Below are 22768 nucleotides of genomic sequence, written 5' to 3'. Positions count from 1 at the left end.
CTGTCGTAAACCAGTAATGATTTAAATCAAGTTAAGTTTATATGAATAATTACAATTATCACGTTTTATAATTCTTAAATAAGTTGTAAATAAAGTAAAACATTTATGTACTTTCATTACATTGGTGTACATAATTTTTATGGAATTTGTACATATAGTTCTACACATTCTATTTTATGTGAATATCAAAGAACAAATCTTGTCAAGAGTCATCAGAATGACTCCTCATTCAAATAATAGGTACCTGATATATCTGGTAACAATTGGCTATTCGAGGTAAATGCTTCATCTTAGCATTTCTGTGTCATCCTACTCTCTGATAGTCGGAATCACATTAGGCTTCAAAAAATTTAATATCGATATGTTTTATAAACTCACACGCGTTCGCACTTTGAATAACGAATGTTGTTAGCCAGCCAAAAGTAAAATTGTGAATTTAAAAAAGAATGTATGCACTAATGATTTTTTTTATTCACAATTTAATTATTATTTTAATATAGTATATGGAAACCCTAATACAGTTTATGAATAATCAATCGAATGCCATTCGAACATGTTAGTGTTAATTGCGGACTGGCACCGAGACGGCCGTCCCGCGACTTGTTAAAGTAATGATGTTTACAAAACAAGTAACCAAATACGTGTTACAACCGCGTATCTGAAACTTCCTCTACTAGAGAAAACTCATTAGATATATTTAATGTAGTGCGATGGGCGAATTCACAGTGAGAAATGCGTCCAAAATATACTTTTTGTTGATCTGCAACTTGTTTAGGGTAGTCCTATGTACGGGACTAGGGAAATGTCCCGTTTACCCTCAAATACCGGACTTCGATATAAGAAGAGTAAGTATCTGTGTTGTGGCAAAGATATACATGCGATATAATGCGATAGTAACTCTAGTCTGTCTGTCGCACTTTCGCGCCTAAAATTATTTAAATGAATTCTGGTACACAGATAGTCTAAACCCTGAGAAAGGACATAGGTAATTCTATTAATATATAGCGCTAGCAGAATATATTATGCGTTGTGAGTGTAAGCGGAAAATATCAGCGTCGACTCTTGTGTAATGAGAATTTTGGGGTAGAATATTAGTTCGATCCCATGACTGGCTTTTTTTATGAATAATTATGAAACGATGCACCGGCCCGTACGGTATGTACTGGTGGTACACTAGTGATGGTTTTGATTGGTTCGGTCAATTAGGTCACCTTTGCGAATTCACTAGGAATATGTCACAGTGTTAGCTAGGTGGGACGAGGAGCCGATTATTAACATAACAATCCTCGCAACTCCCCCCGTCCCCTAGGGTTTCTTTAGGACTGGCTACGGGGCATAGAGATGGAAGACTTGTTTTTTAATAAAAGTATCTCATAAGGGGGTTACCCCTTCCTCCAAGAATGGATCCTCCTTATAGATTTTCCGCTGGTTAAAAAAGGTTGTAACTTCTCTGGTAATCTATTAGAATCACACAATACTACATTGAATTAACTACAACTTTACACCTTACTTTTCTAATATAAAATCTACTATAATCGTGTAGAGCACTTGGAGCAGATTGTCAAGTGGCATATAATATTAAGTTACCTATTCCAAGCTAGATAGAGATACGTAAATGTGTCACAGGAACTCTGTGACTGCAGGTGCCTCAGTACTCAAACTATGAAGAAGACCTATATTCTGAAGTGCATGGATAATTTATGTATAATTCTGTAGGAAACGTGGACTATCCAACAAATGTCTTGTGTGACAACAATATCGTGTTCAGACGATAAAAATGCGGCCTTCTATAGCAATTATCAAAGATAATTCAAAAACTACTAGTCAGAACTTGAAATTTATACGGAACCCCAATGAGAAACACGAGCTTTCAAATAAAAAAATAACTGTCATAATTGGTTTACATAGAAAAATGTTCTGTGGTTCTAACACATAAAAAATTTAGATTGTAATTGACAGCCTCCTCCTTTTTTTAAGTCGGCTGAACTCGCAACTTTCATTTAAATTCTGTAAACAAAAAAAAATTAAACGAAATATTACGAAACTCATTCAATGTCACCGCACTCTGTACTGTAACATCGTAGTAAAAAACAGTACAATTTTAACAATAAGTTCCATTATCAATAACTGGTTATTACTTGTCGAAAATAATTTCATTGAACGTCTCAAGGTTCAAGTTTTCATTTTACAGACAAAGAAGTGCGTAATCACCTAGTGTGACTGAAACGAGTTGAAGTTACGTAAACATTTAGTCCCTATGTTTATTAATTTATACCGAACCGTCCCGATTTCGCCTCGGTTAAACAATATACATAATGTATAGTATTTCCAACTGGAATAATCAACATTAGAATTGTTAAAAAATCAATTTGATGCAGTGGCTGCGGCTATTCTGCATGTACTCACAAAAAATATAAAAAACTTCAATAATAAAATACCTTCATGATTACAATCTCAGATTCGGCTAGCTCAAGGCATTCATAATTCATCAGGTGGAATAGAAAAATTATAGAATGATAATAATAATAAGTCTTCCCAGCGGGGGGAAGGGGATTGTTGGTAAACTGGATTGTTGACCCCGTTGCTAGCCATGTTTGGTTGACCTCCACGCGGTTTCCCCCTGAAAACCATCGTTAAAAATTTCAACTGAATTTGTCATAATGGGCTAACTGACCGACTTCATGCTCATTCTATCACATCAACTAGCCATCAACTGCCAGTGACAGACGTTAGTGTAGGTGCACTATTCTATTATCATTTATTTAAAAATAACTCTTTATCAGACAAGGAAGAGTAACTATCACATTTCGCTGAGAACATCTTAGATACTAATCAGCATTATCATCTGCTTCTTCCTTATTCCATTTATTTGAGATCGGCGTAATCTGTTTTTCTCTTCCATTCACCCTGTTCGCAGTTACCTTGTTATTTCTTGCCATATTATCTTTCACACACTCCATCCATCTCTTTTTCGGCCTTCCACTGCCCTTATAACAATCCACATTCATATGTAACATCTAATCTAATGTTACTAATATCATAGATAAAATAATATAACATACCTACTAATATTATAGACTCGGATGGATGGATGGATGTTTGTTACTCTATCATGCAAAAACTACTGAACGGATTTTGATGAAACTTAGCAATAATAGCTATAACATAGGCTATAATTTAAAAAGACATGTAAATTGGGCGAAATATAATGATAAATGTTAAATAAGTATGCTGCATACGAAGTTACGCGGTTCTGATAGATTCAGCCCGTCTATCCTATTCTAATTTTTAATTAGGTTTGTTATCAGTGTTTGCATGACCTGACCATATAGTCATACAGACAGAAAGGTAACTTAACACTTGTGTTGCTGGTAATTAATTCTTTATTCGCTCTCATTAATATTTAAATAAAGAAATATCTTTATTTAAATATTTATTAGATTACTATAAATAATATTTTCATTTTTTTATATAACTTTAATGTACCTACATAATTTCAAAGTACATATGGCGGACTTAACACCATGCGCCATTATCTCTCAGTCTACCATGAGTGGTGCAGAGAATAGTTGTTGGCGTTACAAATATTACTTTCCAAATCAAGAGACTGCATAAGCGTAAATGTAAAGTATCGTAAACATGATCGTTAAATATCCATGTAGATGTGTACATAATTAAATTATACGTGTCACTGCTGCGTATAAATTCATTACACTGTTTACTGACTTGACTTGGAAATAAGTTTAACTCAAAATGTAACTTGTTATCGAGTGTGAAGGTCTTGGCCATTCCCGATACAATGGCTTTACCAACGACGGAGACATATTTATATGAGTAATCTATACTAATTTACACGTTTAGAGATGACGTCTTTTTCTTACCTAGTCGTTTTAAAACACAATATCCACGTCCTTGTAAGCGGGCATGTCTCAAATTACCATAAAAACAAATATTGCATCCAAATAATTTTTCAGCGAATTTCATAAAAATAACTCATGTTAATTGATACACAGCCATCTAGTTCCAAACTAAGCAGATATAAATACTTTCGTTGTAAATTGATTCGTAATATGTATGGAAAATCCAGGCTCTAAGGGGAATGTTAGTAATGAGGACTGATGACCCCATTGCAAAAGTATCTACTCCACGCGGTTTTCCCTGTAAACCATCTTGGTAAATTGTTGGTGAATTTGTCACGATGGGCTATCCTAATCTCATACTCATCTTATCATAAAACCGCTCTAAACCGTTAGCATTCCATTATCATCCTTAAAATAAAGCATTTTACATGATAGTAAGGTCATTTGTTAGTTAGTCTCTGAAATTTACCGATGGAGTAGTGGTAGCTATATTTCAAACCATCTTCTCGCTTCCTAACACTAAATATTTTAGGTAAACTGTAAAACTTCTCTGATTCTTACTTTAAATTAAACAAATCGTAGGCTAGAAGACAATGACATATGCTAATTATTGATAATTTTATTTTTTTATCCTATTAGTAAAGTTTGATAGGAAAATAGCAAGTGGGAATTGAAGCTGAATTGTTTATTTCTTGCGATTCCTTCTCAACCAGTGTTTAGCAAAGGAGGACGGTAGAGATATTGATAAAAAAAATGACATACATAAGCAAAGAGTGTCCTATATGCATAAATTATTACTGAACATGGATTAACCTATTTACTTAATTATTTCTTACTAGCTTTTGCCCGCGGCTTCGCTCGCGATAATTTATCCCCTTAGGGATGGAATTTATCAAAATCCTTTCTTAAGGGATACCTATGTCATAGTAGCTTTATGCATGCAAAGTCTCAGCCCAATCGGTTTAAAATTGACAAAGTTTCATACCCTATTTTATCCCTTGTGGGTAGAATTAATGAAAATCTTTTCTTAGCGGATGCCTACGTCATAACATATACTTGCATGCCCAATTTCAGCCCGATCCGTCCAATGGTTTGGGCTGTGCGTTGATAGATCACTACGTCAGTCACCTTTGAGTTATATATATTTAGAATTTATAATGCATAGTAATATAACTATAACCTAGCTTTGTTTATGGTGCTGTTTTATCTGGATGAGTTAATGAGATGAGACGACATATACTTTATTTATACAATTAACTAGTTTTTGTCACCGACTTCCTACGTGATCATAATTACTTTGGTCAAAAAGCTTATGTTAGAAAAAAGTCATTAGCCTATACCATTCTAATTACAAAACATGTACATATTTAATAAAGATATGAGTTGGTTTATAACTTCTTTTTGTGTTTCTAATATTAGTTAAGATCATTATTGTTTAGATGACAGGCACGTGGTATGAAGTGGAGCGATCGTTCTACCTGATGGAACTGTCGGCCAGTTGCACAGAGCTTAACGTCACCCTCAATGACAGGGGGTACCTGGTCATCACCATAAACACGGTTAATAGATGGTAAATTATGTACTTTTTATAGCTGTATATTCCATACCTTTGCCTCACATATATTATGAAAAGTATTATAGATACATAAGATACCTTTTCAAGATTATCTTTTCTTTTACCTCTGGCTTATCTACTAATTCTGTTAAGAATCACCTTATATTCTGAAATATAAAAGCTGCTTCATAAAAAGTGCTATACTAATATAACTACTGGAGTCTAGTGATTCAACACTATCTCATTATTCGACGGCCGCAAGTTCGATTCCCGTACAATAGGTACAAATATTTGTATATATTTTTTTTTTACTACCCTAATGGTATTGGCCGCAGCTGTCCTTTACAGTTTCACCGGACGATAGAGGGCAACTGGCAAGTTAGCACTCCAAACCAGCGGAAGGACTTATAGAGCGGCTCAATGCCGACTCCCGCCTGACGGATACGACTTTAGTCTGAGGGTTCGAACCTTGGCTCAAGCCGTCGTAATTTCAATCCCCGTTTAAATTCATTGATCGGAGGGGTATTTGTAACTATATTTCTGTTTGTGTTGGTCCTAATATTTTTCTATGTAACTATGCGCTGCGCTACACTGCGCTAGCGATTTATACTTTACGCGATTACGATAGTTAGTGGAGGCACAGATAATATAATATTACATAGTGGAAGTGAAGTATGAGCATGAAGCCAGGTGACATCCCATCATGACAAATTCACTAGAAATTTATCATAATGGTTTCCAGGGGAATTGCGGGGAAGTCAACGTAACATAGTAATGTACTATGTTATGTTTTTTGTTGGCTATGGGGTAATCAGTCCTTTACTAACAATCCCCTTTCCCCCTTCACCGATAGGTTAGGTAATCCATCAACTACGTACGGCATCGGCATCCCCAGTTTCAGCGGCTCCTCCGTGTTCCGGTACAAGGTGAACAACCGTATGCCGTACATCATTGGACGGCTGTTACCCGGCGCCGGCCAGTACAACGTGCTATCCACAGACTACGACCAGTTCGCACTTGTCTGGTCCTGTAGCAGTTTGAGTGTTGCGCATTCCGGTCAGTGTAATATTTTTTTAATTGACGACAAACAACTACACTCAATTCGCAGCTGCCCTTTACAGCTTCACTAAACGATAGGAGGCGAATGCAGATGGCACTCCAAACCCCCGGAAAGACTTATGGAGCGGCTGAGGGTCGACTCCTGCCTGACGAATATGATTTTACTTTGAGGACACCGCTATGGGTTCGTACCTCGGCTCAGACCATTGTAATTTCGATCCTCGTCTATAATGGACGGATAATCGATCAGAAGGGCCCTACCTCTTATCCTGTTCTTTCAGAATAAGATCATGTGCATTTTCAAAATCATTTCTTTATATAGGTATGACATACATGACAATTTTTATCACTATACATATCATCCATACTTCAGTTGAGAACAACTAACAAGAATCTCAGCTAGTATCTACATTTTTATAATTGTTTATTTTCTTTTTATTCCTGAGTGGTGCCAGCTGTAAAGTTATTTTATAATTTCCACACTGCACTATGCTATGCTGATTGTTATTATTATTTTCTCATTTTAACTGTTCTGTTTGTTTGTTGCAGATCGCATATGGGTGTTGGGACGGCACCGCGAGATAGAGGCGGCGTTACGCGCACAGATCTACGCCAGTATGGTGAAGATGCGACTAGACCCCGACCGCCTCGTCATATCCAAAAACAATAACTGTACTCACAGATCATTGAACACAATAAATTAGCTATGCAATTGTCAATACAATAGTGTACTTTTCAATATAGTTTTAAACCAAATACGGTTATACCAAACTGAAAGTCAGTGTTTTATGCGATTTTATACTGTACAACTTTCCTAAAGGAGCAATGAAATGAAAATATATTGTTAATTTTTTAAAAACTGCATTCTAATTACGCGATGACTGATTTTTTTTTACCACCAAATAAAATAATTAAAAATAAAGTTCCAATCCGGAACACCGCTTGCAAAGCAAGCTTCAGCAAAGCCTCAGAAAGTGAAAGAGGCAGGTATATAACGTGGGCGCTTTATTGTAACTATACCTCAGATTATTGATGATTCCAGATGATTCTTTTTTATACTAGCTTAAAATAGGGAAGGCTAGTCTGTGAAGGATGTTTTTTTCATTTTTTTTTTCAGTAGTTACGTTTATTGTAAGCCGAAGTAGCAAGTACTCAACACTCGATACACCAACCGCATCACTACACATTATATCGCAATCAGTAACTTCTATCATATCGACGAATTAGGGGTAGAAAGAAAGAAAGAGAAACTACATAAATTCTTCTTCATCACACTTTGTATTTTTTGAAAAAATAGTTCATATATACAGTATTACAGAAAATAAATAGAATACCATTCGAAAAAGTCAAATGATATCATAATTGTGATGGCATCATCATCACAGTGTTTAATCAATGGAATGACAATGTTGTGATGAAAATATAAAATTTTAACATTATATTGCAATAAGAAAAATGTGATAACCACAAATAGTATAGAGAAATAAACATCTAAAAACATTGTGCGCCAACAAAACAAACTAACAAAGTACTTCTACATAATATGTGCTACACAGTTAACTCTATGGTAGGGAAGGGCTTACTGTAAATTGAACTGTTTGGTTTAACATTTGGCATTATACATATTTATTGCATACAATACTTTATGAGAACAGTCGAGAAATGCAAACATGGTCTTTTAGACAACTACCGTGCCCTTGGAACGTCACTGATATACATAGGGAATTTTTCCAGTAGTTGACCAAAAGTGCCAAAACTAATACTATTTTATTTATAATCCCATATATATGTTAACTTGTACTATCTAGTCTATGGGGCCGTTTATGTATGACCCTATTATGAAAATTCTTATCTATTAATAAAGTTATCATTTATTACCTTCGTGAAATACTGGCGTTTATAGTAGTAACTAGTAGAAACATTCACAGATTATGCAGATCATTGTATAGAAGTTTAGGATTTAACTATTCTCTAAACATAACAACAATAGGCCGTAAAACTTACTTTAAACATAAACAAAAATAATAAACGTAAAAAACTTGAAATAATCAACAGTATTTGAATAATTTAATTAAAATATGTGTACAACAAAATAGAGCTGCATTAAAAATAAAACATTATCTAAAAGATATATATTAAGTACTCATATGACCATATATGATAGAAACAGGTCATCCTGTCAGTTTTATATGAACTGTAGACCAACACCTAATTCATAAATTGAGACTTTATAAAAACACTTCCATCACACAACACACATACAATGAATATTGTGAACACATTGAAATTGCTATGCGATCACAAATAGTCTGGAAATTTATAGAGTATAAAAACCACACTTTACAGACTGTTCTCTCTAGTGACTACACAGTTTCGGACTTCAGTCAATTTGAGGCACTCTGCATCTCTATTGCGGTAGTCATATCCTGATAAAGAGGATAAACTATCCACAGGACTGTCGCAGTGATTCAAATGTAGTTGATCCGTAATTGAATTTGGTGGATGCTGGATGTTATTCTGCAATGCATACTGATGCATCCATAACTGCTTCTCTTCTACCTCCTTGCTAACAACAATGAAGAGTTCCTTCTCTTTACTGTCCAATTGTTCTTTCAAGTATGCTATTAGATCAGTGCTCTGTAACAGATAAGAAAGCACACTGAAGCTGGCAACATCTATTCCAATTGATAAAATTATAATGTCATAATTAAACAATTACATGCATAATATATATTATTAAAATGCTTAAAATTCTATCATTGGTCGTACAATAAGATTCCTGTTATACAATAAATTAACAGTGAATTTACATAATCTTTCTTTCACACAATAACAACTATCATTGACAATCTTATTAGTATTATCGATAATCTACTTCATCATTAACAACAATTAATTAATTAATTGTTGTTAATTATGTACCTAATTTCATTAATTATCTGTGGGTAATTAATTAATAGTATGTTGCTAAATAATTATTTTAAATTAATATTATTAATAACAGACAGTACATCAACAGTAACTTCAAACGTTTCCAGTCAAAAGACTATTTCTAAAAATAGAAATTGCTATGTCGCCCAAAGTGTGAGCAGAGTGAGGTAATAACTATCATACTGAGCATCCCAATTAGGATATTTTTTAGTAAGGCCACTGTTGTTAGAAGTTCTAATTAAAGCTTGAATAGTGTTAATAATGATGATTACCCTTCCTATTAGTTGTGGCGCATCCAATTTTGAGTCAAGGTTGTAGAAATTTCCTTGTATTTGGCGGATGGTGATCCAGTGTCGCCGCCGTAATGGCAACATCACAAATCCCAACTTGTAATCTGATGGCACATTCAGGATGAAACCACAAATGTTGGATAGGTCCAGGCATCCTGGGTCTCTGTAGGAATAAAATTAAATAATAATAATAAATAAATAAATCAATCAATCAGTTGGCTATTACAATTAGAATAAAATTTGCAGTCAATGATCAGTGGTATGGCAGATGATGCATGTTTGAATATTTGAAAGGAGAATGTATAAATACCACTATTTACTTTGTCAAAGTGAGAAGTTCTGAGATAATTTCCCTCACAATTATAATACTGTAACTATTACAAAAAATATGTACAATTGTCATTTGTGCCCAGTTATCTCGATTTAAGAGACATGTTATTCAAGGATTAGCAGAATGATTCCCAGATGGCTTTTAAAAGCTGGTTCATTGGACCCGTCTCATCACTAGAAAATTAACATTTAAGTGAAATAAGACAACACATCACATTGGATTATTGCTTAAAGATAAACAGACTGTCAATAAGCAGGATTAACTCACTTTCTTTTATCAAACCATACAGCTTCACAGCCTTTCTTCTGTAATGCAGCCATAATAACATTGATGTCGTAGTTGCCTAATCCTAGCATGGAACGGTGTGGATTGAACCAAACATTTGGCGATAAACGACTACATATTGTGTCCAATTCTGATTTTGAGAATGTTCCTCGTGTCTGAAAAGCAAGTTTGTTTCAAGTAATTATTAAGCTGTAATAATCACAATTAATTACTAAGCACCACTCTCATACCTTAATTTATTATGACTATTTACTATATATATAGATATAAAACATTGTAGGACAATAGTTTTTAGTATTAAAAATTGTTGGACAGGACAGTAATGCAAGTATTCTGCGATTTCGGTTGCAAAATCTATTAAAAGATTACCACTTCTGAGTGTATTTTTGGTATCAATTTAATATTTATCAATGTAAATTTCCACAAAAGGGTAATTATATTTCGGATTGAAATTGAAATGTTGGACGAAACGATAAGGAAAACAGAACCCACCTGGAATAAATTGTTAAGTGCATGCAATGCGCATAGCTCTTTGACTTGTTTTTCATGATATATTGATGGTTTGGAATTCATTTCGTTCATATCTTCATCATTATTTTGTCTTATAACAAATAAGATAATGTTCAAAGTTTTGATTTTCAACACTACTTAACACTTGAATTTTACCGTATACTTTTAAAATTAAAGATATAGACTGCAAGTATTTAAAAAGAATTTCAGTTTAGATTTATGTAAAATTTTATATGTATAGATACTTGGTAATTTGATATATTAAATTGACAATTGACGGACTTGACAGCAGCGACATGGGTTTGTTTTTTAAATGGCTTAGCACAGTCTATAGAAAATAAAATCTTTGGACTCTGCTAAAATGTCAATGTCATGTCCCATCTCAGCAACAAATCTGTATTGTTATTTAAATATACTCTGTGCTTTCTTTTTGACAAAACTTTGAATTCAAAGAAAAATATAAAAAAATCATTATTGTTAAAAGTAGACGTTGGAAAGCGCGGGAAACGTTCGAAACGCCGGGAGTGTTTTTTGGATTTCTTTTTGTTTAGTTTAATTTTACTATATATAAGGATTAGTTTTATTTATATATTGTAGACTAGATTAATTGTTTAATTATATATTTATTAATAGTAGTAGCAGTTGCTGCAAATATTGGTAAGTAACTTTAATATATAATATCTATTGAGAATGGACCCGCCTATAGACCCTGGGGGAACAGTCCCCCAGGTGTCTGCAAATATAAGTATTCCATTTAACAATTCTTTTGATATTTTATGTGAATCTAGTATGGATACTGATGGGTCTAATATTACAACCACAAAACGTAAGCGAGTAAGGGGCGAACGCCGCATTTGCAAACACTGCAATAAAAAGCGTAGGAGACATCAAAAAGGTACCGAGACAAAATTAAAAGACAGTGACTGTCAATGTGTCGAAGAGGAAAAAAATAATTTAGGAATAATACCTGTAATTGACAATCAAAATTCAGATGTAATACCAGTAGTTGAAAATAATAATATATCCAAAAAAGCCACTCCTTCACCCACTTCTGTAAATAGGACTTTATACAATACTGAAGATGTAGCACCTTTTGTAGTTCATGTTAAAAAAAATGAAACAAATCCTACAGATAATGTAAAAATTACACCCCATCGCATTTGGTCGGTTGTTACATACAAATAAGATTTATAATGTTGTGAATGGCAGCCTCAAAAGAATAGGAAGAAACAGATTGGCTCTTGCTTTTTCAAACTTTTTAGATGCTAACTCTTTTTTAAACCACAGTAGTTTAATTGCCTATAATTATAATGCATTTATTCCTTCTTTTAATGTGACCCGCATGGGTATTGTAAGAGGTATTCCTAAAGACTGGACAGATGATGAAGTAATTAGCAATATTTCAGTACCTATAGGTTGTGGAAAAATTTTAAAAATACGTAGAATAAAAAAAAAGACTATAAATGAGGGAGAAACGAACTTTATTAACACTGAAACAGTTGTTATAACATTTGATGGGCAAATTTTGCCAAAAAGAGTATTTATGTTTTATACATCATTAACTGTAGATCTATACATTTATCCAACCATACAGTGCTACAATTGTTGTAGATTTGGACATGTTAAGATGCAGTGTCGTTCAAATCCAAGGTGTTATAAGTGCAAACAAAGTCATACTGGTGATAAATGTGAAGCAGATGAAGACAGAATATGCTGTATTCTATGTAATGGTTCTCATTTCGCTATTAGTAAGAAGTGTCCTGAATATTCACGCCAAAAAGCTATTAAAGAAACCATGGCTCACAGCTGTGTTTCATATGCTGAAGCTATGAAATTTCATCCTCCAACCAGTAAATTATACTCAGATGTATTAACATCGCCACCACCTTCATCTATTAAACCACATATCCAATCTTCTCCACAAAAAGACAAATCAGGCCATATTCAATCTTCTTATAAAAAAACTGTTACACTTAAACCACGTTCTCCACAGAAACCACAACGAGGATATGATCGTTCTGTTCATGAGGCCTTAATTAATGAATATAACATTCCTGCGCCCTCAAATGGCTGTGCACTAAGTAATAATAATAATACTAATAATCAATCTGTTGCTGATATTATATTTATGTTAATTAAATTCTTGACGCAATCTAATATGACACAAACCAATTTTTCACCGTCCAACGCTGCCAACCTGAATGTTATATCTCAAATTTTATCAACTCACAATGGACAACAAAGCCCACATTATTCAGTGGAACTGTCGTAGCATAACAAATAAGAAATCTGATCTATTTTATTTGATAAACAATTTCTCCCCTTTCATTATAGCTCTTCAAGAGACATGGTTAAAACCTGGATATTCATTTAAGATTCCAGGTTACTCATGTTTTCGTGATGATAGAGCTGACGGATATGGCGGTGTTGCCATATTGGTCAAAAACTCCCTTTCATATTTATTATTTTCCCTTCCTTCATTTAATGGAATTAATGCTATTGCATTAATAGTAAATAGTATTTGTTTTGTTAGTTTATATATTCCTACCCCCTCTTCTCAATTATATTCAGAATTAGAAAAAATTATATCTATTTTACCTAAACCTTTTCTTATTATGGGTGATTTTAATGCCCAACATCAATCGTGGGGCAGTACCACCTCTAATTATTACGGTGAGAAAATTATAAGTATAATCGACAGTCATAACTTATGTATAGTTAACTCGGGTGTACCAACACGTAGAACTGGCCCAAATGAAGGTGTTAGCGTCCCTGATATTTCTCTGTGTTCTTCTGATTTAGCTTCTTCGTTTTCGTGGTCTCCTCACTACTCATCATTCGGAAGTGATCACTTTCCCCTTATTTTATCTTTACCTCATTCCATTCCTCCAAATCGGAAAACCGGTCCTCGTCTTAAATATAACTTAATGAATGCAGATTGGGTGACGTTTAAACAATATGTAGGCAATAGGATTTCAAAACTACCTTCTGTTTCTCACGGAAATGAGCACCAATGTTCGAATAGTTTAGTAATGGTTATGAAGGAAGTTGCTGATATGCTATTTCCTATAAAAAATAGTGCTTCAGGAAAAATTCCATCCCCTCCTTGGTGGGATAAAGAATGTACAGACGTCATTAAACAGCGTAAAGAAGCTGAAAAGAATTATAACAAGTATATGACATCAGAAAACTATGAAATTTATTGTGAAATATCTCGTTCCACCCGGAAACTACTAAAAAAGAAGAAGTTGGAAGGTTGGAGAAAGTTTTGTTCCTCAATCTGTCCCGAAGTTAACCTCTCTGTCGTTTGGAATAATATTAAAAGATTTAGATCTGTATATACCGGACACACATCGCTTTCCATAATGGATTCAAAATTAGCAGACGAATTTTTAGACCGCCTTGCACCTAGTTACGTTCCAGAATATCATAATCAGCTTTCTCCACCAACCCAATTATCGAAACTCGATTCCCCTTTTAGTCTTATTGAATTTAAAGGGGTATTATCACATATTAAAGATTCTGCACCGGGAGAGGACGGTATACCGTACTCATTTTTTAAAAATTCTAATGATACAACACTAGATTACTTTTTAGATTTAATTAATTCAGTAATGATATCCGGTAAGATACCTCCGTCATGGAAATCACAAATTATTATACCTTTTCTGAAACCTAATAAACCACCTTCGGAGCCCTCTTCTTATCGCCCTATAGCACTTTCATCGGTATTACTGAAATTGGCTGAACACTTGGTGAAAAATCGTCTGGAGTGGTTTGTAGAAAGTAATAACTTACTTTCACCAAACCAGTTTGGATTTAGGAAGGGTAGAGGTACGTTAGATAATGTTAGTATTTTAACCTCAGATATTCACATAGCATTTTCGCAAAATGTGTCAATTTTATCAGCTTTCTTGGATATTAGTTATGCCTATGACAAAGTACTAATTACAATTCTTAGAACTACATTGATAGCCTTGAATATTCCATTTATGCTTGCTAATTTTATTATTAATATTTTGTCAGAGAGAATAATAAAATTGGATTTAGGTGATGATAACAAACTATCCAGATCAGTATGGAAAGGTCTGCCTCAGGGATCAGTACTTAGTCCAATTTTATTTAATATATATACATATGACCTTGAAACATCTCTTAGCAAATCCGTTAAAGTATTGCAATACGCGGATGACCTATTAATTTATTTAATAGATCATTCAATTCAATCTGCCTGTCAAAAATTGTCTGATAATCTTGACTTGTTGAAATTATGGTTAGACGCAAATGGTCTCGAACTTTCTGTATCGAAAAGTAGTGTAGTACTATTTACAAGAATGCGATCACCACCGCAAGTGAAGGTTTTCTATGATAGTTGTTACATCCCGGTTAAAACAGAGATTAAATTTTTAGGCATCGTCTTAGATAATAAATTAACTGGTTTATCCCACTGTAATTATATTTCTGCTAAATGCGAACGAAATCTAAATATTCTTAGATGTCTAGCAGGTGTATGGTGGGGAGCACATCCGTATTCTTTAAAACTAGCGTATAATGGCCTTATAAGGAGCGTCCTTGATTATGGAACTTTTTTGTTAGCGCCGGGAAGTTCTTTTGCCTTTAAGAAACTGGACCTAATACAATCCAAAGCTTTGAGAATTATATCCGGAGCAATGAAATCAAGCCCAATCAATGCTTTACAGGTTGAAATTGTAGATCCACCTCTAGATTTAAGAAGACAATATCTAGCTGATCGTTTTCATGTTCGCTGCTTACAGTTGTCTAACCATCCACTTATCTTAAAACTTCCACAAATACATCAGTATGTTACCTCATCTTCTTATTGGATACACAAAAAACCTCCATGTTTAATAAAAAGCTTTGAAAAATATAAAGGAATATCTGCACCAATGTTTACTTCCTCTTGTTCTCCAGTCTATAAATACTCATATGAATCTCTGAATTTATGCCCTAACATTTATTATGACATAGGAATTTACAAAAATGATACGGAACAGGCAGCTAAATTCAAATTTATAATAGACACACAATGGAATGGATGGCATTGCATTTTCACAGACGCCTCAAAATCAAATAATTGTAGTTGTGTAGGTGTTGGTGTATTTCACGTGCAGTATAATATTGTTCAAAAAATTAAACTTCCACCAGAGTCATCAGTGTTTACTGGGGAATGTATGGGTATTTTAAAAGCAATAGAATATGTACATATAATGAAATTACAAAAAGCAATCATTTTTACTGACTCAATGTCTTCACTACAAGCGTTAGACAAATATCCTTTAAAATCGAAATCACTTCATTCTATTATTTACGATATACGAGAAAAACTTCAACTGTGTACATTAAAAGAATATTCCGTTTCTTTTGCTTGGCTACCGGGACATTCTGGTATTCCAGGAAATAATAGGGCAGACCAAATTGCGAAGGAAGCTGTGCTTTGTGGAGATATGTTTCCTTATAAAAACTATTACAATGACCTAGCGTGTCTTCCAAAGTTGTATCTTAATAAATCTTGGAAGGAATATTGGCAGAACAGTAGTAAAACGAAAGGAAACCTTTACTATCAGGTACAACCCGACATTCCTATAAAGCCCTGGTTTTGTGGGATAAAGCTCGGGAAGACCGCGACAACTATATTAACTCGTATGCGTCTTGGTCACGTGTGCACACCGTCTCACCTTTATAAACTTGGTATCGTAGAAAGTTCCTGTTGTAGCTGCGGTACTGAAGTGGCTGATCTAAATCACATTTTTTTCTCATGTCCGGATCTTGATCACTCCTCCTTGTTAAAACATCTCAGATTCATCCGTATCCCTTTCCCTACCTCTATTACAACTCTTCTTTTTTTCCAATGATCCTATTATTTATAAAATTTTAGCTGAATTTATATATTTAAATAGTATTAAAATTTAATATAATGTGTTCCGTATTGTATGTATATTATTTGTAAATATCGTATCCTATATAATTTCCTAACCTAATCCTTATCCCTATGCTACAAAATTTTCGTTGCTAGATATAAATTAATGACGTTTCCCCGTTTTGTTTTTGGCGAAATACCCTAAAATCGGGGTGAATGCCATACAAGAGAAAAAAAAAAAAAAAAAAGTAGACGTTACTTTTAATTTCTATCCTTTATTAAATTACTTTAATGTAAAACTATTTAGTGAAAATGTTTGAAACAGATCAGTTTAATGGCCTAATTCTTGAGAATACAGATAAGAACCATTTATCACTTTTAAATAAATCTTCTTTACAACAATATCAAATTAGTCTTCAAAGGTTTGTTTGAATCCAATTATTATCATTGTTAAAGCTGTGATATACATGATTTTATGATTTTATAGATACTATGCTCACCAGACCCTAAGGACTCCACAGTAGAGTTCTTGTTTATACTTTGCCACAATTTGAATCGTTTGAATGTAAATAAAACCGTACCTTCAAATTGTATAATAATTATTTATATTGAGATAGTTAAAGGATTAATTTTAATCAATTTATTATCATCAATAACATAACCAATTATTTTTACTGTAATTGTTTTATGTTATAACAATATGAGAACTCAACTTTGTTATACTCAATCACATTTGAATACCTATTCAAGTTTGGAGGTCCAATTCTTATTTATGTAGTATATATAAATATAAAACTTATTTTTACAGTGGATTGAAAACATCAAGCTTGCTTGAAGATGTTTGGAAAGCAAATCATGAATTATTGAATGAGGATGCAATGGACATACTATGTAATTCCATCAGTGTTCTTACAAAGAATACAAACAGTGTAAAGGCATGGACTAATCCATTAGAGTATGTACTGTGTATTTAATTAATTACAATAAAACAGAAACAATATTTATTCAAACAGACTTCGAAGAAATAGTTATTCAGTTGAACTTCATTTTAATACTTTAAATTTTTTGAAAGTATGTGTACATTTACTTAATTACAATAAAATAGAAGTAATAGACTGAATTACAGTTGAACTTATTTTAATCACACATAAGTTTTTTAATTTATATTATAATATGAGTTATTTTTACTACACTACAATTATTATGGGTACCTAACGCTACTTTGTACTTATTACAGTGACATTCCAGATCCTCTGTCTATATTTGAGCAAAGTCTACCAGCATGTACTCATTGCAGTCGCTATTCAAAACCTGCAGGTTTACCACAATTCACCAAGCATACATGTACATGTAACTTAGGTCAAAAGGAACCATTGAATAACATTAAAAAAGGAACAAATGAGAATAGAGGAAAATCTCTTTTCATAAAAACCATGGATTCCAATAACGAGAATAGAAATATTATGACTGGGGTTTCTGATGATAACAAACAAAAACAAACTTATAAACCCATATTTGGTAGAGGCCGTTCTATACTTAAAAATACAGCACAATCATCTACTAATAATAAAGACCCTATAGTTGAGGATATTAATAAGGATGAAGATGAATACAGGGCTCATAAGAGTAATGTAGCTAAAATTACATTCAAAACAGCAAGGGAACAGCTGCTGGCCTCAAATCCAGCTGCTAAGAGGACCCTGGGAGCCTCCAGGAAAGCTCAAGCTAAGTTTGTCTCACCAATGATTGGAGCACAGTAAGTTTCTCATTTTTGACTAAATATTTAGAAGGCTATACCTGCTAATATTTATTCCTCGAAGAAAAATTAAAGTGTTGTATGTTAGGCATGTCTGTGTGTGTCTGTTTGTGGTATCATAGTTCTTTATTTAATGGAAAAAAAATCAAATCAATCAATTATCAAATGATACATTCATTTGATGGTCCATGTGTAGAAGCTGGCATGATTGAGATATTTAGTTTTTTTTAATTTGGCTGATTCGTCATTTTCTAATTATTATTCTAAATTCATTGTAAAGAACTTCAATTCATCATTATTAAATAGAGTTATAAATCAGTAACAAACACTTTTAAGTTAACAATCATGATTTAGTACTGGGGAGATTTTGAAATTATTGGCATAGACTCTGTTGTTATATATATAATTTAAAGATATTTCATTGTTGATCAAATAATAAGTTAACCTAAAGTCTAGATTGTATTGAAAATAAATTATTTATTCTTTATGTTATAGGGATAAACAAGAAACACAAGATCCAGAGTTTACAGATGAAAGACTCAAGCACATAGATCCCAAAATGATTGAATTGATTGAGAGTGAAATTATTGACAAAGGAACTCCTATAGGTAATTCACATGAAACTGAAATTTAATTTGTAACATCTAACTTTTCATTTTCATTTAGAGGTTTTAGACCTTATATAAAAATTATATAGGATTTGCTTTGTATAACTCAACAAGTTTAGTAAACTTTTGTGCCTTTTGTGTTGAGGGTATATAATTTAATTATTATCACATTCTGCATTCATCATTTATTCATTCAGCAGATTAGTCAATGCAAATCTTATTATATATTTCTCTAATGTTGTCTAATCTTTTAATAATTAAATAATATAGGGGGTCTGTCTTTTGTATTTTAATTTATTCCACGATTTTAATTTAATTTGTATAACTTTATTTCTGTTTATATGTTTGTTATTTTTTTGCGTATTTTAAATGGTGCCGCTGAAAATCTGCGACATGGCATGTTCCCATACAAAATCACATAAAGCTAAGTGAAGCTATATCGTAAAATTTGTTTTATTTTATATTGTATTTAAAGGCCTTAAATATTTTTAAAGCCTTAATTATAAAAAACATACTGCATGGTACTGAAACTGTAATTCTTTTAGGATGGGAAGACATAGCTGGTCTTCAGATGGCGAAGTCAGTGATCCAGGAAGCGGTGGTGTGGCCGTTATTACGACCGGATATATTCACTGGACTGCGCCGACCGCCCAAGGGAATACTGTTGTTTGGTCCTCCTGGTACTGGGAAAACATTAATTGGTAATTTGTCATTCTATTTTTAAATATTTTTGTTAAACAAGATAATGAAAAAGATAATGAATTATGGCCTTGTCACACAGAAGACCATGCCAGTATAAAAAAAACCATGACCCAAAAGTATGTTCTTAAAGATGACTTTTCTATTCAGTGACTTTGTAAGAATATGTCACCAATCCTTTGTATGTTAAAAACAATTACACAATTACTTGATTTGACACATTTCTATGTTCATTTAGTAATATGAAAAAAAAATAAGAGCATTCAAATTCAATATCAGTGACAATTTTAATCTAAAGTTTAAGACTCCTCCAAAACGGCTTGACCGATTGAAATTTTGTGTCTATTTTTTATACCTCTAAGTGATAAGGGTGATCCGCTCCAACAATTTTATTCTAGGGAAAAACATTTGTCAGTAATTTCTTTTATGATTTGGTATTTAAAAAATACTTTTACCCTTATATTATACGTTAATTTATATGGCAAAACCTTTGCCCGGTCAGATAGTACTTTTATATATTTCATTGATTTCTGCTCCTTAGGTTCCTATATAAAAATTTGAGATTCTTATTCTTAATTTTAAATTAATTCTAAATTCTCAGGGTCGCAATATTCTTTTTGGTATACAGGTAAATGTGTAGCGGCGCAATGCAATGCTACTTTCTTCAGTATATCAGCATCATCGCTCACCTCTAAGTGGATCGGTGATGGTGAAAAGATGGTGCGCGCTCTGTTTGCAGTGGCCAGGTGTCACCAACCCGCGGTTAGTTCGCCACAAAATTTTTGTATTTGTTTACATTACATCCGCACACAGTGGCGGACTAAATCTAGAGCGGGCACTAGGCAATATTATAATTCCGGGCCGGACATTATCAATCAACGATTAATACTTCGGATATGTTTCAGTAGCAATTATGAATATCATGTATTTTTTTGTTAAAAATAAAAATTGAAGCCCTTTTTTTCGGGCCTTAAATATTACAGGACCTAGTCCTTACGTACCTGACGTGCCTAGGCCTTAGTTCACCTCTGTTTAGGGAATAGGGAGATTAAACTAGTTGTATATAGAAATGTTTGAAGTACTATGATAACAGAATCATGCAAGACTAGTAATAAATATATAACTATTGTATCCACCTGTCTAGTCTTTACCTCTCGTCTCTAGACTGATATAATCTATAGAATTGACTTCAATAAATGTAAAGGCTGTAATGTATATTACAGGTAATATTTATAGACGAAATAGACTCGTTACTAACACAACGCAGTGATACCGAACACGAAGCGACGCGAAGGATCAAGACAGAATTCCTGGTGCAATTTGATGGTGCAGCTACTGGTAAAGCACAAACTGTCTACAATTTTACATTATTACTTTGTTTGACTAATTAAAAATATCGAGGGTGATCGTGAAAAGGTACGCGCTTATTTCTGCTGTTTCAGCTGCCAAACAGCGTTGCGTTGTAAGTAAAAGGGTGAGAAATTACAGACATAATGTATTGTACTGAAAGGATCATATTTGGCATTGCAAAAAAAACAGATTATATTATTTTATTCATTTTTTTAATTTAAAAATATATGTGTGTATGGTTATGCTATGTATATAATTTGCATAATTTATTTACATTCCTAATTCAATTTGATTATAGGAGACGAAGACCGCTTGTTAATAGTGGGTGCCACGAACCGGCCCCAAGAACTGGACGAAGCGGCGCGTCGCCGTCTTGTCAAACGACTTTACATTCCCCTGCCTGATGTCGACGTAAGCTATTAAAATTCATTTCAAACATTAAATATAAAGTTAATAACAGACTAGTAGGCGATAAAATATAATACAATGAATATAAAAAAGAACCTTATGGTAAACATATCATGTTTCAAATTACAAAGCAGCAATTGTAGCTCGGATAAAACTATTTTTAAAATAAAACAACTAATATTTTTTTTTATTGCCAACAGGCACGCGAACAAATTATAAGGAATTTACTTAAAAATGAAAACAACGACTTAACGCCACAACATATGTCCGAGATAGCACGTCTTACGGATGGCTACTCAGGAGCTGACATGAAGTCGTTGTGCTCCGAAGCTGCAATGGGGCCAATACGATCGGTGCCGCTGTCGCAGATTGTCAGCATAGATAGAGAGAGTGTGAGTAGTCGATAACACTACATAACACACATGCACCATTTTTTTCCACCAAATTTAGGCCCAACGACGCTAGTTAAACGCGCATTTTTAAAGAGGGCAGGATGTAGAAATAGGTGGCCTTATCGGCACGACTCGTCAGCTCTAAACTTTATAATGTAAACCGACTTTGAATGTCTTTGTGTTATACGCGGGCTGGCGAGTACAATATATTTCTATATCATATAAAATTTGTGAATTTTAGATAACTGAATAAAAGTTCGAAGCCCTATGTTAGCATTTGCGAAATTAAACAAGTTTCCTCAAGAAATAAGGATTTAAATGTTAACTTTATAAATATTATAATTTTTTAAATAAATAATAATTAATGAATAGTTTTGTTTTTAGGTCCGTCCAGTGTGTGTGCAAGATTTTCTAAACGCTCTTCAAAGAGTGAGACCAAGCGTATCGCAGGATGATTTAGGGCAATATGTAAAGTGGAATAATACCTACGGCCAAGGGTCCTAATAAATTATAAAATACTGAATGTTTTTTAATTACACAACTTTTTGTTAAAAAACAACTATTCGTGTTTTATTTTCTTTACTTCGAATGATATAAACATTCGATTACAATTATAAGATTAATGCCACATTTAAGTTAATATATGTGTGTAGTATATTCCTAATAGTTATAAACGCACCTACTCATATTTTGATATTAAACAATTTAACCATTTTTATCTGTGTGGGGCGAAATATAGCTTTTCGGCAGGGTAACATGAATGGCATCAAAATAACTTGTATCCAGAGCCGTGAAAAGTATTAAATATGGGTATAGTGATTACTTGCTCAGATTTCAAATTCAAAACTTCAAATGT

The 22768-nt window shown here is 33.3% G+C and overlaps 3 protein-coding genes across 3 annotated transcripts; 2 read left to right on the top strand and 1 right to left on the bottom strand.

Moving 5' to 3' along the window:
- Positions 1-579: 579 nt before the first annotated feature.
- Positions 580-7247, top strand: LOC131854673 (apolipoprotein D-like). Its single transcript, XM_059205808.1, has 4 exons — positions 580-845; positions 5300-5430; positions 6269-6471; positions 7024-7247. The coding sequence occupies exons 1-4, from the start codon at positions 711-713 to the stop codon at positions 7176-7178; spliced, it is 624 nt and encodes a 207-aa protein (XP_059061791.1). The 5' UTR covers positions 580-710; the 3' UTR covers positions 7179-7247.
- Positions 7248-7467: 220 nt separating this feature from the next.
- Positions 7468-11087, bottom strand: LOC131854643 (josephin-2). The gene is made up of 4 exons (XM_059205773.1): positions 10804-11087; positions 10294-10466; positions 9678-9858; positions 7468-9111 (listed from the first exon to the last, which is right to left on the bottom strand). Exons 1-4 carry the CDS (start codon positions 10891-10893, stop codon positions 8815-8817), a joined length of 741 nt encoding a protein of 246 aa, XP_059061756.1. The 5' UTR covers positions 10894-11087; the 3' UTR covers positions 7468-8814.
- A 5862-nt stretch (positions 11088-16949) lies between these two features.
- Positions 16950-22463, top strand: LOC131854646 (fidgetin-like protein 1). Its single transcript, XM_059205780.1, has 10 exons — positions 16950-17121; positions 17508-17654; positions 17937-18455; positions 18951-19063; positions 19609-19764; positions 20391-20524; positions 20986-21100; positions 21411-21523; positions 21721-21912; positions 22297-22463. The coding sequence occupies exons 1-10, from the start codon at positions 17012-17014 to the stop codon at positions 22414-22416; spliced, it is 1719 nt and encodes a 572-aa protein (XP_059061763.1). The 5' UTR covers positions 16950-17011; the 3' UTR covers positions 22417-22463.
- The last annotated feature ends 305 nt before the right edge of the window (positions 22464-22768 follow it).

The sequence above is a fragment of the Achroia grisella genome, unplaced genomic scaffold (genome assembly GCF_030625045.1).
Source record: "Achroia grisella isolate CSIRO2021 unplaced genomic scaffold, CSIRO_AGI_Agris_v1 utg1241, whole genome shotgun sequence".
Lineage (NCBI taxonomy): Eukaryota > Metazoa > Arthropoda > Insecta > Lepidoptera > Pyralidae > Achroia > Achroia grisella.
Note: the sequence above shows the minus strand (reverse complement) of the source record. Positions and strands in the feature narration are given on the sequence as shown.

Coding starts and splice junctions, on each gene's coding strand:
- LOC131854646 (XM_059205780.1), top strand. CDS start 17,012: ATGTTTGAAACAGATCAGTTTAATGGCCTAATTCTTGAGAATACAGAT. Junction 20,525..20,985: donor CCAGGTGTCACCAACCCGCG/GTTAGTTCGCCA, acceptor TGTATATTACAG/GTAATATTTATAGACGAAAT. Junction 21,913..22,296: donor TCAGCATAGATAGAGAGAGT/GTGAGTAGTCGA, acceptor TTTTGTTTTTAG/GTCCGTCCAGTGTGTGTGCA.
- LOC131854673 (XM_059205808.1), top strand. CDS start 711: ATGGGCGAATTCACAGTGAGAAATGCGTCCAAAATATACTTTTTGTTG. Junction 5,431..6,268: donor ATAAACACGGTTAATAGATG/GTAAATTATGTA, acceptor CTTCACCGATAG/GTTAGGTAATCCATCAACTA. Junction 6,472..7,023: donor TTTGAGTGTTGCGCATTCCG/GTCAGTGTAATA, acceptor TGTTTGTTGCAG/ATCGCATATGGGTGTTGGGA.
- LOC131854643 (XM_059205773.1), bottom strand. CDS start 10,893: ATGAACGAAATGAATTCCAAACCATCAATATATCATGAAAAACAAGTC. Junction 10,467..10,803: donor CACTTAACAATTTATTCCAG/GTGGGTTCTGTT, acceptor CTTGCTTTTCAG/ACACGAGGAACATTCTCAAA. Junction 9,112..9,677: donor CGCCACAACTAATAGGAAGG/GTAATCATCATT, acceptor TATCTGTTACAG/AGCACTGATCTAATAGCATA.